Source organism: Chironomus tepperi, unplaced genomic scaffold (genome assembly GCF_022539635.2).
Source record: "Chironomus tepperi strain 1889 unplaced genomic scaffold, CSIRO-AGI_Ctep_v1 contig_93, whole genome shotgun sequence".
Taxonomy (NCBI): Eukaryota; Metazoa; Arthropoda; class Insecta; order Diptera; family Chironomidae; genus Chironomus; species Chironomus tepperi.
Genome location: NW_027226215.1, coordinates 1562285 through 1576644, shown reverse-complemented (window position 1 = coordinate 1576644; position 14360 = coordinate 1562285). Strand labels below are relative to the sequence as shown.

Here is a 14360-nt window from a genome sequence, read left to right as displayed (position 1 = left end):
GTAGGCGCTGAAATTGTGCAATAATTCAAATTTAATTTATCAGTTAAAAAAAAATGCATATAAAATTTAAGTGAATCAAGTTTAATTTAATTGCAGCGTTAAAAATGCATTAAACTGTTTAATTTAATTGTGCATTCATAGAATTCGCACGTGACATGCCGTACATATTAATACCGTCTTGAGTGTTTGTGTAATCGTAATGTTGATAAAAGATAATATTTTAAGCCATTGAACAATCTACTTCACTCATTTAATTCCAATACATTTTTTTCTTCTCTCAGTTTACATTTAAACTCTGCGTCGAGTGCATGTGTTTTTCAAAAATATCTGTGTTCTTAGCAAGAAGATAAAAAAGAAATGTTTTTAAACTAAAAAGTTGATAGCTTGACTATTATTATTTTATCTGTCGTGTTTAATTATACTTTGTGCTATTCAAAAATTAAGAATTTAAAAAATGACAAAGAAAACTTTTAAAGTAAACGATGTGTTTGCGATCACGGGTGATGAAACAAGGTAGTTTAGCCTAATTTTTGTTAACATTGATCAACTTTTTATAAGTCACTGGATGATCATGAGTACCATATATATCGAGCTGTTGACAGTCAACGAAACGATACAATCTATTAACTCTTATCATTTCTGTCACGTTTTATGGCCCAATTAAATAATAAAAATATTAACAATACTTAATGATAAGTCATTCACTGATTGAATTGTCAATTTTCTTCTTCTTGTGCCTGCCCATTGATGAATATTTTGAGCCGTGCAAGTGAGCCGATGTATATATACATCGTGCTTATTCTTATCAGTCAATAATTTCATATCAAATTGGCGCTATTCAAGGCAGTCACTCAATCAACAGCCCTCACAATTAAGGAATGAACTAATCAAATTTGTAATAATTGTGGCTTATTATTAATGTGTTTAAGCTACTTAGTGCTACTTTGCGAAAGTGATTATGGAATTGTATTGAAATGTTTTGAAATCAGTTTACAACCGGTCAATCGGGTCGATCAATGATTTTGTTTTTAAGCTAATTTGTTTGTACATGCTGCATCACGTTTACACAAATAGCAATAAGATGATTATGATGCACTTGATTATTCGCGGTCGTTTAGCTGTTATTATGATCTTCAATTATAATTAAGCTATTTTAGTGTGATGAATTTAGAAGATTTTAAAGATGCCTGTACAGCACGCGTTTCTAACCGGCAAATAGCACGCTTACATAATTCCGTAATGCATGTGGATATGTGATGGCATCACGGTATACATGCTCTCTATGTTTGTTAGAGCACGTTGCGGCAATTTTCATTTTTCGGCAGTGTCCAAGCAACTATATAGAGTTGCTTGGGATGTTATGCTTCACAAGGACCAGTAGATTCGCATATTAAGCTGACATTCTTTCATCGCTGTTCATTACTTTTATCCCAGCAATGACATTTTCTCTGGCATTTCCACCTGGCATCCACCAATGCATCCTTATTTGCATCTCCTTGTTGATGTTTTGGTTTCCTGCTTTTTGCAGTGATATGTTAATTGATTGTATTTATCCGTATTTATTTTGCTAATCGATTCTGCAATTGCTTAATGCTAATTTTCGGGTATTTCTAAAACAATTTTGTTATTCTTCGGGAATCCCGAATCTATCAAAGGAATATGCAGTAAAAATATGAAAAACAAAACGCATCGTTGCATACCTTGTCATTCACATTTGTCCGTAAACAGAAAAGCAATTGCGACTTGATGATCGAATTTTGAACATCCACTCCATAATTAGTTTGTATCAGAAGTTATCATTGAAGTCAGTTCAGCATAAATTGTACAGAACTCAAATAATTAGCATTTTGAAGTCAAGAGACACTTGTATATACATGACATGTACACCCGAGTGACACAATGTGACGACGACTCGATAAAATACAGTCAGGGCAACTTCGAGTCTTATAATTTATACGACGACGTAACACTGCCTTAACGAACACGTTGTGCTGTTCGGGATAATTGCATACCAAAAATTCAGCACAAAATGATATATTATGGAGATGTGCAATGCAAACTACAAAAATTAAGGCTGAAGCCACTAATTTATTCCTCGCATACACTTTTCGTAAATAATTAGTTGCATCGTCCTTCAAAAACCGAGTCTTATCAGTCTGTATTCTACGCAATATAATTGACTATTTATGTTTGTCGACACGAAGCATTGAACCACATGTCTAATTCTGTGGACAGAAAATGAAAAAAGTTATAAAAAAATATTTAGTTTTAAAAATAGATTTTTTGATATCTCATAAACTTTAAACTGTGCTATACTATGAGGAAGTGAAAAGAAAGAATAGAAATAATCTGACAGAATTAATGCATTTGTGTACCTCCTGTGCACACATAGATGTGGGTAATTCGCTTATTATGTCTAACTAGAATATTGACACTGATCGGCACATTGAACAACTACCAGATGGCGAAGTAAGCTTGTCTTCGCCACAGTTAGCTAAGAACCGATTAAAATTTGCATGGGGCCTTTTTTTCTGCTGAAACTTGTGAAGTATAACATGTCATACAAATTTCAATCGGCTCTTAGCAAACTGTGGCGAATACAATTTGTCTTTGACCGCTGAAAAAGACTTGAAAATTTCAAAATCACTTTGTCCGTTAAAATATTTGAATTTGTTTTGACCGCTAACACTATCAGGACGTGTTGCTTACACTTTGTGGACTTGAGTATGCAGCTATGTAATATTCTGACTGAGAAGAAATGGAACAATCCAATTCCATCACTTGCGTACAACTCCCTTTGTGTCAATGATCGTATGAATGTCTAATAAATTTGGAGTCATTTTCAAATATTTTGAAACATTTTCTTTTAACAATAGAGTCACACATATGGCAGAAACTTTTTTTTAGATTAGATTATATACTTGGGACAAGTACAAGGCACTTAACATTTGATAAGTTTATGATACCATACAAAGTATAGTTGTTGAATAAAAATTGGAGTAAAATATTGCTGATGTAATTTTAAAGTGATTAGCAGAGCTGGTTTCTAGTGCTGCTGTTGGAATGCCTTAAGCATGGGCTTCGAATGATATTAATCGATAACTTGCAAATTATTTTGCTTTATTTTACCCCAAAAGTTTAACCGCCTTTCAAAATTCAAAACTTAACGGATATTTAATTTTTGAAATTTCTGAGTGGGGTTGCTCACTTATTACTTTCAGAGGGGCAAATTTGACCTAAAACGAAGAAATTCTGAACTTTTCATTGTTAATTTTTGAAAGGTCCCTGATCCTTTAGCCTCAATTAGTTAGTAGTCCATGGTCATTCTAAGTGATTTACTATAAATCTATAGATTAAATTCTTTTTTATCAACTTCACTAAATTAACTCCACTCGAAATTCTTATGAAAAATATGCGATGCTTTATAATGATTAATTTGACTAAACTTGACCTAGACCTAGAATTAAACTCATAAATTCCATTTTGGACATTGTTGTATTTTTTGTATAGTCCAAAATACATTAATCGCTAATAAATTATTTAATTTAGCAATAAAGATGTAGAAACAGATGAGAAGCATCGTCCTAAAAGCAATTGGAGAGATCTCGTGTCATATTGGCTATTCGGCTTGTGCAATAATTTCGGATATGTTGTTATGTTAACGGCAGCACACGACATTTTAAAGGGTAAACAAAGGAATTAAGATTCACAAATAACAAAATTAATTTATTTTTATCTCTTTTTTTTTTATATACAGAACTTAACGGCGAAGTAAGTCCAACAGAAACTTTATTCAAGAAATTATTAATTAAATCCAAAATTCTTATTAGGAAGAGCAACATCATGGAGGAAGTAACAGACCATGCAATCTTGTTAGTACTGGTGCTATTTTACTTGCTGATGTTATTCCCGGTCTGATCATCAAATTCCTGTCTCCGTTTTTACCGTTTTGGCATAGGTATTGTGTCTGTTCTATAAATATATTCAGGAGTCAATTAATTTGATTGTTTATTTTCAGAACTCGCATTACCATATCATGTTTGGCTGCTGTTGGTGGATTTGTTGTTGTGGCATTTGCAGATACGGAAGTACTCGCGTTGACTGGAGTGGCTTTGACGTCATTTGGATCTGGACTTGGTGAACCGACGTTCTTGGCTTATTCATCGTTCTTCCATCATAATGTCATATCCACTTGGTCTTCTGGAACTGGAGGTAATTATTTTGAATTTTCTTCAACGGTTAGATTTGAATTTTTAGAAAAAATTATTCATGAAAATTCGAATTTTAAAAAGACGTTATAAACTAATTTAAATCCAAAACATTTTAGGTGCTGGAATTGCTGGATCCCTTGCATACTCAGTTCTTCGTGGAGTAGGCTTAAGTACTCAACAGACAATGCTTGTTATGATCGTAGTTCCAGCATTGGAAATTTTAACATTCTTCTTGTTGCTTACAAAACCAAAGAGCTTTAATATTGAGGATCATCATGTTGGCGATAAAGTTAAGGCATCAAATGATTTACCTGCATTTACATCAGCGAAAGAGAAAATATTCTACATAAAGCGGCTGGTTCATTTTATGATACCACTGTGCTTAGTCTATTTGTTTGAATATTTCATTAATCAAGGACTGTACGAGCTTGTTTACTTCCCCGATATATTCTTAGATAAATCAGAACAATATCGATGGTATCAAGTCACATATCAGATCGGTGTCTTTATTTCTCGATCATCTGTTAATATAATACATATCCGACAAATTTGGGTAATGGCTGTTCTGCAGGGCTTAAACGTTATTTTCTTCGTATTTGAAGCCTATTACATGTTTACACCGTCAATTTGGATCATATTTGCATTGATTATATTTGAGGGATTGCTAGGTAAGTCTACCCTACTTTAATCCTTCGGATTAATTTTAAATCCTACGGATTTATTTTGATTACCATTAAATCTAATCACGCTCACTATTTTCAGGTGGTGGAAGTTACGTCAACACATTCTACAGAATGAGTAGAGAAATTCCAGCGACAAGAAGAGAATATGCCATGATGGTTGTAACATTATCAGACTCTCTTGGAATTACACTTGCAGGATTTTTGGCAATGCCAATGCACAACTGGATGTGTGGAACTCCGGGAGGAATAAGACTTCAGTAAACATAACATTTTATTATAATTGTTCAGTTTTGTACGTTTTGATGAGTTTTCCATACCAAAAATAATTGTGTATAGTATTAAACATTTTTGATATTGATATTTTTTGTTGAAAATATAAAGTTCATTGAAAAGAATTAAATGGTATCTTCTAACTTGCATTTTCACATTGAAATTAATTAATTATCAATACTAATTATAGCTTTAATTATGAAATCATATCAGAAATTGCCTTTATTGATTTCGTCGACAGATGAGTTAATTTACTCATAAAATTGACTATACCGTACTGCACTATAATTAATATTCTTAACATAACTTATGCCGTTGTTTCTTGAAGTAAACACTATTAAGTGTTTAAGTAATTAGATTTTGTACAATTTTGAAAAATTTTTTTTAATAAAAAGTTTAAAAAATAACGGATTTTTGTAATTTAAATATTGAAATTGGTCAATTTGCCAGAAATGGGAACAAATCAACAAGCCGCTGAATGAACATCAACAAGTTAAATTATTCAACACAAATCAGCAACAAGTGTTTCCTATTCTCTATGAAGCTATTAATTTTAATTATGAAGATTACCTCAGCTTATTAAATATGTTATCAAGGATTTAAAATGCACTCTTTGATTACATCAAAGCTTTCAACAAAAGCTAAAACTCACTTAAATATGCTTAAAAAGCTCCCAACGGTCATAAAACTTTCAAACTTTTCCAAGGTGACTGAATTTTTCTCCGTATGTAGTTGTGTTAGTGTTGTTAAATTTTCAATTGTATACAGAGCATAAAATTAATAAGTTTAAGTGAAATTATGCTTTAATTCAGGAGTTATCAACATAAAACCGACAATCTAAAGAATCTCAACACGTTTTCAATCATGTTTTCATTGAATTGTCGACGAATCATTACAAAATTATGCTCTCAACATAAAATTTACATTACTACTCAGGTATAGTGATTTTTACCAATTACTGTAAAGTATTGTATGATTTCAAGGGCATGTTAAACGGTATTAACGCAATGTAGAGTTTCTTATTGGCGAAAAAAGTTTGCTATACAACTTTACTCGTCAGTCATAAATTAAAAAGCGGAACGATCGGTTTAGTTTTGGCTAGATTATATGCTTAGAGCATAGAATTTTGTGTTAAAAATCATTATTTCAAAGGAGCAATCTTTTAAATATAAGCTTTTTAGTCATCAAGCAGCTAAACAACTTTGGACAAAGAATATTCAACAAAATTACCTGGAATCTCAAAAATTGATCATGGGAGCTGGAAGTTGTAAGGCATTTTCACACAGGAGATCAAATAATGCTGTGGGCCAAAGCTCTGGTAAGTTAAACTTCTTTTTCTTCTGAAACATATCGAGGTCAATGCTTCCACATCATACAAATTTACTCAAATATTTTTCTTTAATTATGTTGCTTTATTGCATTCTTTTGTAACTTATTTTTTGTTAGAAAATATTTCGCAATTTATTGTTTCTCGGCACGGTTTTGTAAGATTTAACTTTTTTTTTATAAGAAAGTTAATTAAAATTGGCAATAATATTGTAATTCCTTAAGTCTAATTACTTTTTACAACAATAGTAATATAAAATTTAACAAAAATAATAACATAGAATTGCTAAGTGACATTGACAAAGTTTCCCATATGAGTCACGATTGATTCAACCTGTTTTTAACATGGAATATTAGTCGCTTTGTCAGCATGCTTGAGATACATAGAGTTTGCTTATATCCAGTTAAATCATTCGATTTGCTTTCTCGCATGGCTACTTGTCCATTGACATACGTCAGCAAGGTTAGGATATCCAATTCATTTCCAGATTTGTCTAATTCGGTACATAATTCTTGTATAAACCATGAACCTGTTACTTCGTTTCGGAATGAAACATAATTTGGCATTGTAGATCTAACAATTAAAAAATCAGGATTATTTGGTGGGTTATGTACCATTTCCTGCGGATATATTTGGGAATGTATCGTTCCAGTTGCAGTTACATCAACTTCCTCATATGATCCCATGTCAACCCTTGCCAGTCTATAATTTGATGAATATGTCATTTGGTGACCACGATCAGCTTGACCTCCACGGCAAGATTGAACGAAGAAGATTTTTGGTTTATCCTTTAATGATGGGCAGCTCTCGTCAGTAAAGAAGGATGTGATTAAGCTTATGTTATAATGATCATCTCGGGTATAGATTTTGTTTAGTTCTCCATGTGATAAAATTGTTATTATAATGCAGTCACTTTTTGAGTGGTCCTTTGATGAAACTGTGGAGAAATTAAAAAGAAGTTAGGTTAGAAAATACTGTAAAAAGCTACAGATTATTTGGTAAGTCGAAGTGTGACTAGCAAGCTAATCAAATGTCAAATTCTTAACTTCTGACTTTAACACCTGTTACTACTAAATGAACCGCTGACGACCGAGCCATGTGCTGATATATGTGCTTATAAGAATAGATTTAAAGTGTATCCAAACTCAGCCTGAAGGATGGTATCTGCACAATAAGGATAGAAATTTGCTCAAAGAAAGCAACAATGTTGCTCAGATAGATCAGATCTGCAACACAACATTCAAAATACTGACCTTCCTAGGTCAATGAACTTTCTAATGATTGAAAAAATTAGGATTTTTTGAAATTTTGGATTATGACTTGGAGTTCAATAAAGATTCAGATCAAACAATTTAAAACGTTTAGAGAAATAATGTTTAAGTGACAATTGTGCAACGTTCCCTAATAAACCTCAGTAGATCAGAAGGTAAGAGCACATGACATGTAATTAAGAGGGCGGAAGTTCAGGTCCCACTCGTGCAATGCTATGGCAGTGTCCAATTTTCCTCCAGAATCTTACTTGTAGTAAGGCTCTGAACACGTTCAACAAGTGAAAGAATCCAAAATCAATTCAGATTCAATCTGAATACCGATCAACTTTAGATCTTGCCCTCTAACTAACTGCATATAAGGTCATCTTGAACATTTAGTAAAATTACATACTTCATGATGAACTACATAACTTAAATTACACACACCAAGTGTCGTGGAAAATAATTAACATATATGACATAGTTAAGCATGCATCATAAACATGGGAAATCATGTTGGTGGAATTTTAAAGCTTACCTTTTTCGAGACTTTTAATCAATTCAGCTTTACTCAAGTCACTATAATACATCACTTTAAATTCTAGTCTCTCAAATGTTTTTATAAGTGCCTTAAGGTCAACATCTGTTCCTTTACGTTTTTTTTTAAATCCAGTATGTGGTTCAAAATGTTCCTGATTATAAATCACAGCAATTCCTCGTTTCTCATGATTCATGTTGTATTCATGGCTTGCATTAATTTTTGGAAGTACAAGTGTCGGAAAATCATTAACATGATAAGTAGCTTGTCTTGTGGATCTAAATCTGAATATATTCATAATTCGATTTGCCCATCGACGCAACCTTCTTGTGACTCTTCCAACTGTAGAATCTCTGCACGGATTGTGAAATATATTTCTAAAAAAAGTTGAAATTTGACGAAATGGCCAACACAGAGTGGACAAAAAACTACTTTCAAAAGCCATGCTATTATTATTGTTGTTGTTGCTGTTGGTTCCCCGTCTAAAAATGAAGAAGAAAAGAATTTTATTTTTTATCAAAGGAATTTTTAGCACTTGAAATTTATTGCGTACTGTTGGATAATTTCATTCGTGGATTCCTTCTCGTCTATCATTGATCTTTTAATGATTCTTGGCTGTTTATTAGCCCAAAATAAGAACAAAAAAAAAACGAAACTAATTAACCAAAAAGATATTTAAGTCGACCGCGACTCGCGCATACTAAATTTGCTTAAATCTCTGCAGATTGACTCTCTAAATGCCTTTGATCAAATGATCAACTCTCTCCCATTCTCAAGATATTCTCATTCCCATACGCAACTTTGCATGTATGGTCTTGCCTCTTTCTGTTTTGGAAGAAGAAATGGAATTATTTTTGAGCAAAAACATGTGATCGTTATGAGAGTGGGAGAGAGAACATGTATACTCGGCTGTTTAGTGCTTCTTACCCGAAGGTATTTCTTCTATTTCTTGTGGATATGGAAAGATCTTATTGGTAACAGAAGTGTTATTTGACTCGCTTATTAATCGCTTTAATAAAAAAATAAAATAAACATTAGCTTTGCAGACCTTAAGGTCCATAGCTGCGCGTTTATATGCGTTTCATGGCTATTGGGAGTTTAACGAGGGAGGATTCGCCAGATCTCTCGCTCAAACCTAGACCTACAATTTATAGTGGAATCCGAACCACTTCTTTGATGACATTACTGCCTGTAGCCTTCAAAGGGAGGCTGTGAGCAGCGTTTCCACTACATATGATTCGAAAAAGGACATGTGAAAAATTTCCCATGCCGAGTCTCGAACCCATGATCGCTAGATCGGTGTTGCAATAATTATGTACCGAAGTACTAAACCATTCCGCCACCGAGCCACCTCGACTCACATTAATCGCTTTACTCGAATTAATTCTATATTTAGACTGACGAGTTAATAAGCATGAAATAAGTCATTTCTTGATAAGCAGTCAAAAAACCGCAACATGAAAAAATGTGAATGCTTTCGATAAATTATTGTTCTTATCATTAGTCAGAATGAAAAGAAGGAATGAAAGAAATACGAATGAATTAAATAGATAGTCATGGTGAGTTTTCTAATCGAAGCGGTATGATACGGTCTAATGAGTTTTTGGTAAGAAATCGATATTTTGTTTTTTGTGGAGAAGTTGGAATCAAATTGTTTAAAAATGGACTGGCTCATTACTGAAGAAAGAATAGGATGGGAAAGAAGAATAGGAGATAATATGAGTAATAGAGCTGCCCAATATTAATTATTACATAGTAAATGTGGATAGCTAGTTTTGTTATTGTAAGGTTCGCCCAAAAAAATAACTTACAGGCTTGTTGAAATAACTGTACTTTTGCGAACTTTAGTTATTGTGGTTGCAGTTTATGATTCACTAATCATAAAATTCGCATCTACGGATAAATAATGTTTATTATTCGGAATTTAAATGCTAACTGAACTTTACTATGAAAAGGGGCTTTCAACTATGTACAATAAATATTATTCAAACTTCAAATGAACGTTATAACTATGTTATAACATCATAGACTGAGATTAATCATATTTAAAATTTCAAGGATTATTAATACTCAAATATTGCATATGTTTCCAAGCAGCACGAAACTTATATTTGTAATCCTTATGACAATTATACAGAGGTCGGAGTGAATATGGCTGTAGTTGGGTACTTTGTGTCGATCGGTGTAGTGTCTGAGCTGAGTGGAATCTGAGTTATCGAGATATATATAAGTGAATATGTCAATGATAGTGTAGGATTTGTATGACGGAGTGGTTTGGCAACAGAGCGGATATCTGCATCATTGTTTGTAGAGCTCGTGAGTTCGATTCCCATTGGAGACCGATCTCTTAATCACTATATAGAATGCTGTTGGTATGGAAGTTATTCCCAAAATGCTCATCGGAAAAACACAACAATGAATCGGCAAGAATAACCAATGACTGTTAATGACCTTCGAAAGTCACAATAACAAGTTCTAACTCGACATTCGATTTGAAATAATTCTCAATATTTAGAATCTTAAGCTTCTCTTAAATATGTGGGTAAATGCCAATGAATGGAATTCAAGAATTCTCTTCTCATTTTTACAAAACCCATGACGTTTGCGGTCTGAAATCAGCTTCCGAGTTTTTAAGACTTATCAATGCTATTTCTCATGGGAAAATTGTGCATATCACTAAAGTATGTTCATGTTGTTGTAAAATCAATCAAAACTGTCATTGTGTTGGATTACGAAACATTATAAATTTAATGTTCATTATTATCTGTGGCTTATCATAAAGCCTTTAAAATTGTTTAAAACTATAGATAATAACATCAGTTGTCTGGACGAGCCACCCTCAACGAATCGAAAAATTTTCTATGTAGTTTTTCGTCGTGTAGCCGAAGTTTATTTGTTGTTGCAATAATGTGTTCCATTGAAATCCTATAAAAATTTACGTCGATGACGTAATAAGATATTCTCTGTAATTAAGTCTGAACGTTTGAAGGAAAAAAGTTTCAGTTTTGTTTCGATTTTTGGATGTGAAGGAAGCATAAAGATATTTCTGTATTAAAAATGTTCGGTTTTTGTGGTGAGAAAATTGAAAATAATTAATAGAATTTTGAACTTAATTCCTGCATTATTTAGGCAAATCAGAGGAATATGTCGAGCAAGTCGTGTGTAACGAGAATGACATCGGCGAGAATGAAATGAAGAATTTTGATCTTGGTGACTCAAAGGTGTTGATTGTTAAACAAAATGGAAAAATTTCTGCAGTTGGTGCTAAATGCAGTCATTATGGAGCTTTACTCTCGACTGGTGCTTTAGGTGATGGACGTGTCAGATGTCCATGGTAAAGTTAATAAACTTATAAAATTGAAAATGAAAATTTTATTGATTTTTTTAAAAAATTATTCAGGCACGGAGCTTGCTTTAGTCTAGCAAATGGTGATATTGAAGACTTTCCAGGACCAGATCCGATTCCATGTTATCAAGTTAAGATTGACAAAGGTCAAGTAAAAGTTCGTGCCAAGAAGTCTGAACTCCAATCGAACAAAAGAACACATGTGATGGCAAAACGTCAAGAGAATGACTACAGAACCTACATAGTCGTTGGCGGTGGTCCAAGTGGTGCAATTTGTGCTGAAAATCTTCGAGCAAGAGGCTTCACTGGACGTATTGTTATGGTTACTAATGAGTCTGTCCTTCCATATGATCGACCAAAATTAAGTAAAGTTATGGATGCAAATGCTGAGTCTGTCCTGCTTAGAACTCAACAATTTTATGATGACAATAGCATTGAAGTTATGCTTAACACATCCGCTACTTCATTGGATACAGAAAATAAGGAAATTTCACTCTCAAATGGCTACAAAATTAAATATGACAAGATATATATAGCCACAGGAGCAACAGCCAGAAAATGTAAGATTTCTAAAATTATTCCAAAATATTCTTTAATTAAATTTTTAAATAATTTTTAGTGACCATTCCTGGATGTGATTTGAAGAATGTTTTTGTGTTAAGAAGTATTGAGGATGCTCATGCAATTGATGCACAATTGGGAGATGAGACTCATGTTGCTATTCTCGGTGTCAGTTTCATTGGAATGGAAGCGGCTGCATATTGTGTTAAGAAAGTTGAAAAGGTCACAGTGATTGGACGTGATGCATATCCATTGCGTGCCTTTGGACAGCAAGTTGGAGAGAGACTTTTAGAGTACTTTGAGGAGAAGGATGTAAACTTCATGATGAACAATGGAATTAAAGAAATTGTTGGAAATGAAGATGGAGCAGTAAAGACACTAAAAATGTTTGATGGAAGTGAATTAAGAGCAGATGTTCTTATTATGGGTGTTGGAACGACATTTAATACAGAATTTTTAAAAAATAGTGGAATTGCCATCAACAGTAATGGATCAATTGACACAAATAAATACCTTGAGACAAACATTCCAGACGTTTATGTAGGCGGTGATATTGCAAATGCACCATTGCTTAATACAGATCATCGTGAAGCTATTGGACATTATGGCTTAGCTCAATATCATGGAAAAGTTGCAGCAATGAATATGTGTGGAATGAAGCAAGAACTTAAGACAGTTCCATATTTCTGGACAATGTTGTTTGGAAAATCAATTCGTTATGCTGGTTACGGAAAAGCTAGTGAGATAAAAGTTGAAGGTGACTTGGAAGAAATGCAGTTTGTCGTATTCTACATGAATAATGATGGTAAAGTCATCGCAATGGCATCTTGTTCACGTGATCCAATTGTTTCTCAATTTGCTGAATATACAGCAATGGGCAAAATACTCACAAAAGCTGATATTGAAAGTGATCCATTTGGATGGACCAAAAAAATTCATGAATAATGTAAAATGCTAAGATATTAATGCCTTTATGCTATTTTTTGCGTATACAATTTACTCAAAATTCCTTTTTTATATTTGTTGTGATTTACTCAATTTCTAGATGAAATATTTACACCTTAAAAGTAATGAATAAAGTACGAACCAATCCTACAATCTTACATGCACAAGAATTTACAAATTTTCTATTAAATCTTAAATTTCGAACTTAATGTACAAATGCTGAGTCTACATTTTAATAAATAAAAATATTCAAAAAATAAGTAAACAAAGTTTTTGTTTAACCGGCTGATGCCTCGAGTGAAAATTGTCGAAATCATTTTACACATCAAATTTGATTCCATACATTCCATACTCAAAAATTACACATGTTACTGAGAGTACTTGTATAATGTATGATTATTTCTAAATTGTACCTAAATGAATTTTCTGGTTAATTATATAATTTAGATGAAATCTTGAGGTTGGAATGGTCATTGATCTTTTAAGACCTGCCAAAAAATGCAACTTGATTGTTCTATTGGGAATATTGTAATGGCGCAGTGTGAATGTTAGTACGTTGATACTTGAGAAATTACGACTCTTTTGACATAGCTATTCAACATATTGTAGATCCAAAGACAGAAAAGTCCTCGAAGAAATGACAGTTTACTACATATTAGATTAAATTTGTCCATGGACACTTAAAAGCTAGCTATTAAAAACGAAATTAATGAGATATTTCTGGGGTCTAAAGCACTAGTTCCACAGCCTAACAATAATGGCTAAAAAAATCTTTAGTTATTCTATTCATTGAGAGCCAGATCTATGCACTACGTCGATTTGTGGCTAATCATTATTTTACGAGTAAGGGTGCGCCAGACCTCTGCACAAAGTAGATAATACAGTTTATTATGGGATCAGAAGAACTCCTTTGATGATAATACTGCCTCTATAAAGGTAATAAAAATTTTTGTCTATAAAGAGAGACCTAGAATCGCGCTTCGACTCCATATGATTCGAAAAAGAACAAGAGAAGAATTTATCCTGCCGAGTCTCGAACCCATAAACGCTAGGTTGGTATCACATTAATTAGGTACCGAAGTATGTAACCATTCTGCCACCGAGCCACTTTAAATCAGTTATAGTAAAACTAATAACAAGTCTCTAACTGCAATCTACAAACGCATGCTATATGCCGATTATTGAGATTAAACTGTATTCAGTTAACCAATAATTTGAAAAATTGAGAA

General features: G+C 32.9%; 3 protein-coding genes across 9 annotated transcripts; 2 read left to right on the top strand and 1 right to left on the bottom strand.

Moving 5' to 3' along the window:
• Window positions 1-282: 282 nt before the first annotated feature.
• On the top strand, window positions 283-5294 carry Cln3 (CLN3 lysosomal/endosomal transmembrane protein, battenin). Its single transcript, XM_070635741.1, has 7 exons — window positions 283-513; window positions 3550-3686; window positions 3758-3771; window positions 3831-3958; window positions 4019-4212; window positions 4328-4879; window positions 4974-5294. The coding sequence occupies exons 1-7, from the start codon at window positions 455-457 to the stop codon at window positions 5153-5155; spliced, it is 1266 nt and encodes a 421-aa protein (XP_070491842.1). The 5' UTR covers window positions 283-454; the 3' UTR covers window positions 5156-5294.
• A 623-nt stretch (window positions 5295-5917) lies between these two features.
• On the top strand, window positions 5918-13301 carry LOC139086939 (apoptosis-inducing factor 3-like). Of its 3 annotated transcripts, none has more exons than XM_070635587.1 (5): window positions 5918-6100; window positions 6338-6482; window positions 11409-11613; window positions 11680-12185; window positions 12245-13301. In XM_070635587.1, exons 1-5 carry the CDS (start codon window positions 6029-6031, stop codon window positions 13129-13131), a joined length of 1815 nt encoding a protein of 604 aa, XP_070491688.1. In that variant the 5' UTR covers window positions 5918-6028; the 3' UTR covers window positions 13132-13301. The 3 variants fall into 3 exon arrangements, with proteins under 3 accessions (XP_070491688.1, XP_070491689.1, XP_070491690.1); XM_070635588.1 differs by having other exon boundaries at window positions 5962-6100; window positions 6346-6482; XM_070635589.1 differs by lacking the exons at window positions 5918-6100; window positions 6338-6482 and adding an exon at window positions 10661-11352.
• Window positions 6567-10966, bottom strand: LOC139086940 (caspase drICE-like). 5 transcript variants are annotated; one of them, XM_070635591.1, is made up of 6 exons: window positions 10350-10966; window positions 10091-10172; window positions 9207-9288; window positions 8833-8894; window positions 8280-8761; window positions 6567-7428 (listed from the first exon to the last, which is right to left on the bottom strand). In XM_070635591.1, exons 4-6 carry the CDS (start codon window positions 8871-8873, stop codon window positions 6809-6811), a joined length of 1143 nt encoding a protein of 380 aa, XP_070491692.1. In that variant the 5' UTR covers window positions 8874-8894; window positions 9207-9288; window positions 10091-10172; window positions 10350-10966; the 3' UTR covers window positions 6567-6808. The 5 variants fall into 5 exon arrangements, with proteins under 5 accessions (XP_070491692.1, XP_070491691.1, XP_070491693.1 ...); XM_070635590.1 differs by having other exon boundaries at window positions 8981-10172; XM_070635594.1 differs by having other exon boundaries at window positions 6570-7428; window positions 8280-8656; window positions 8712-8761; window positions 8833-10172; window positions 10350-10945.
• Window positions 13302-14360: the final 1059 nt, after the last annotated feature.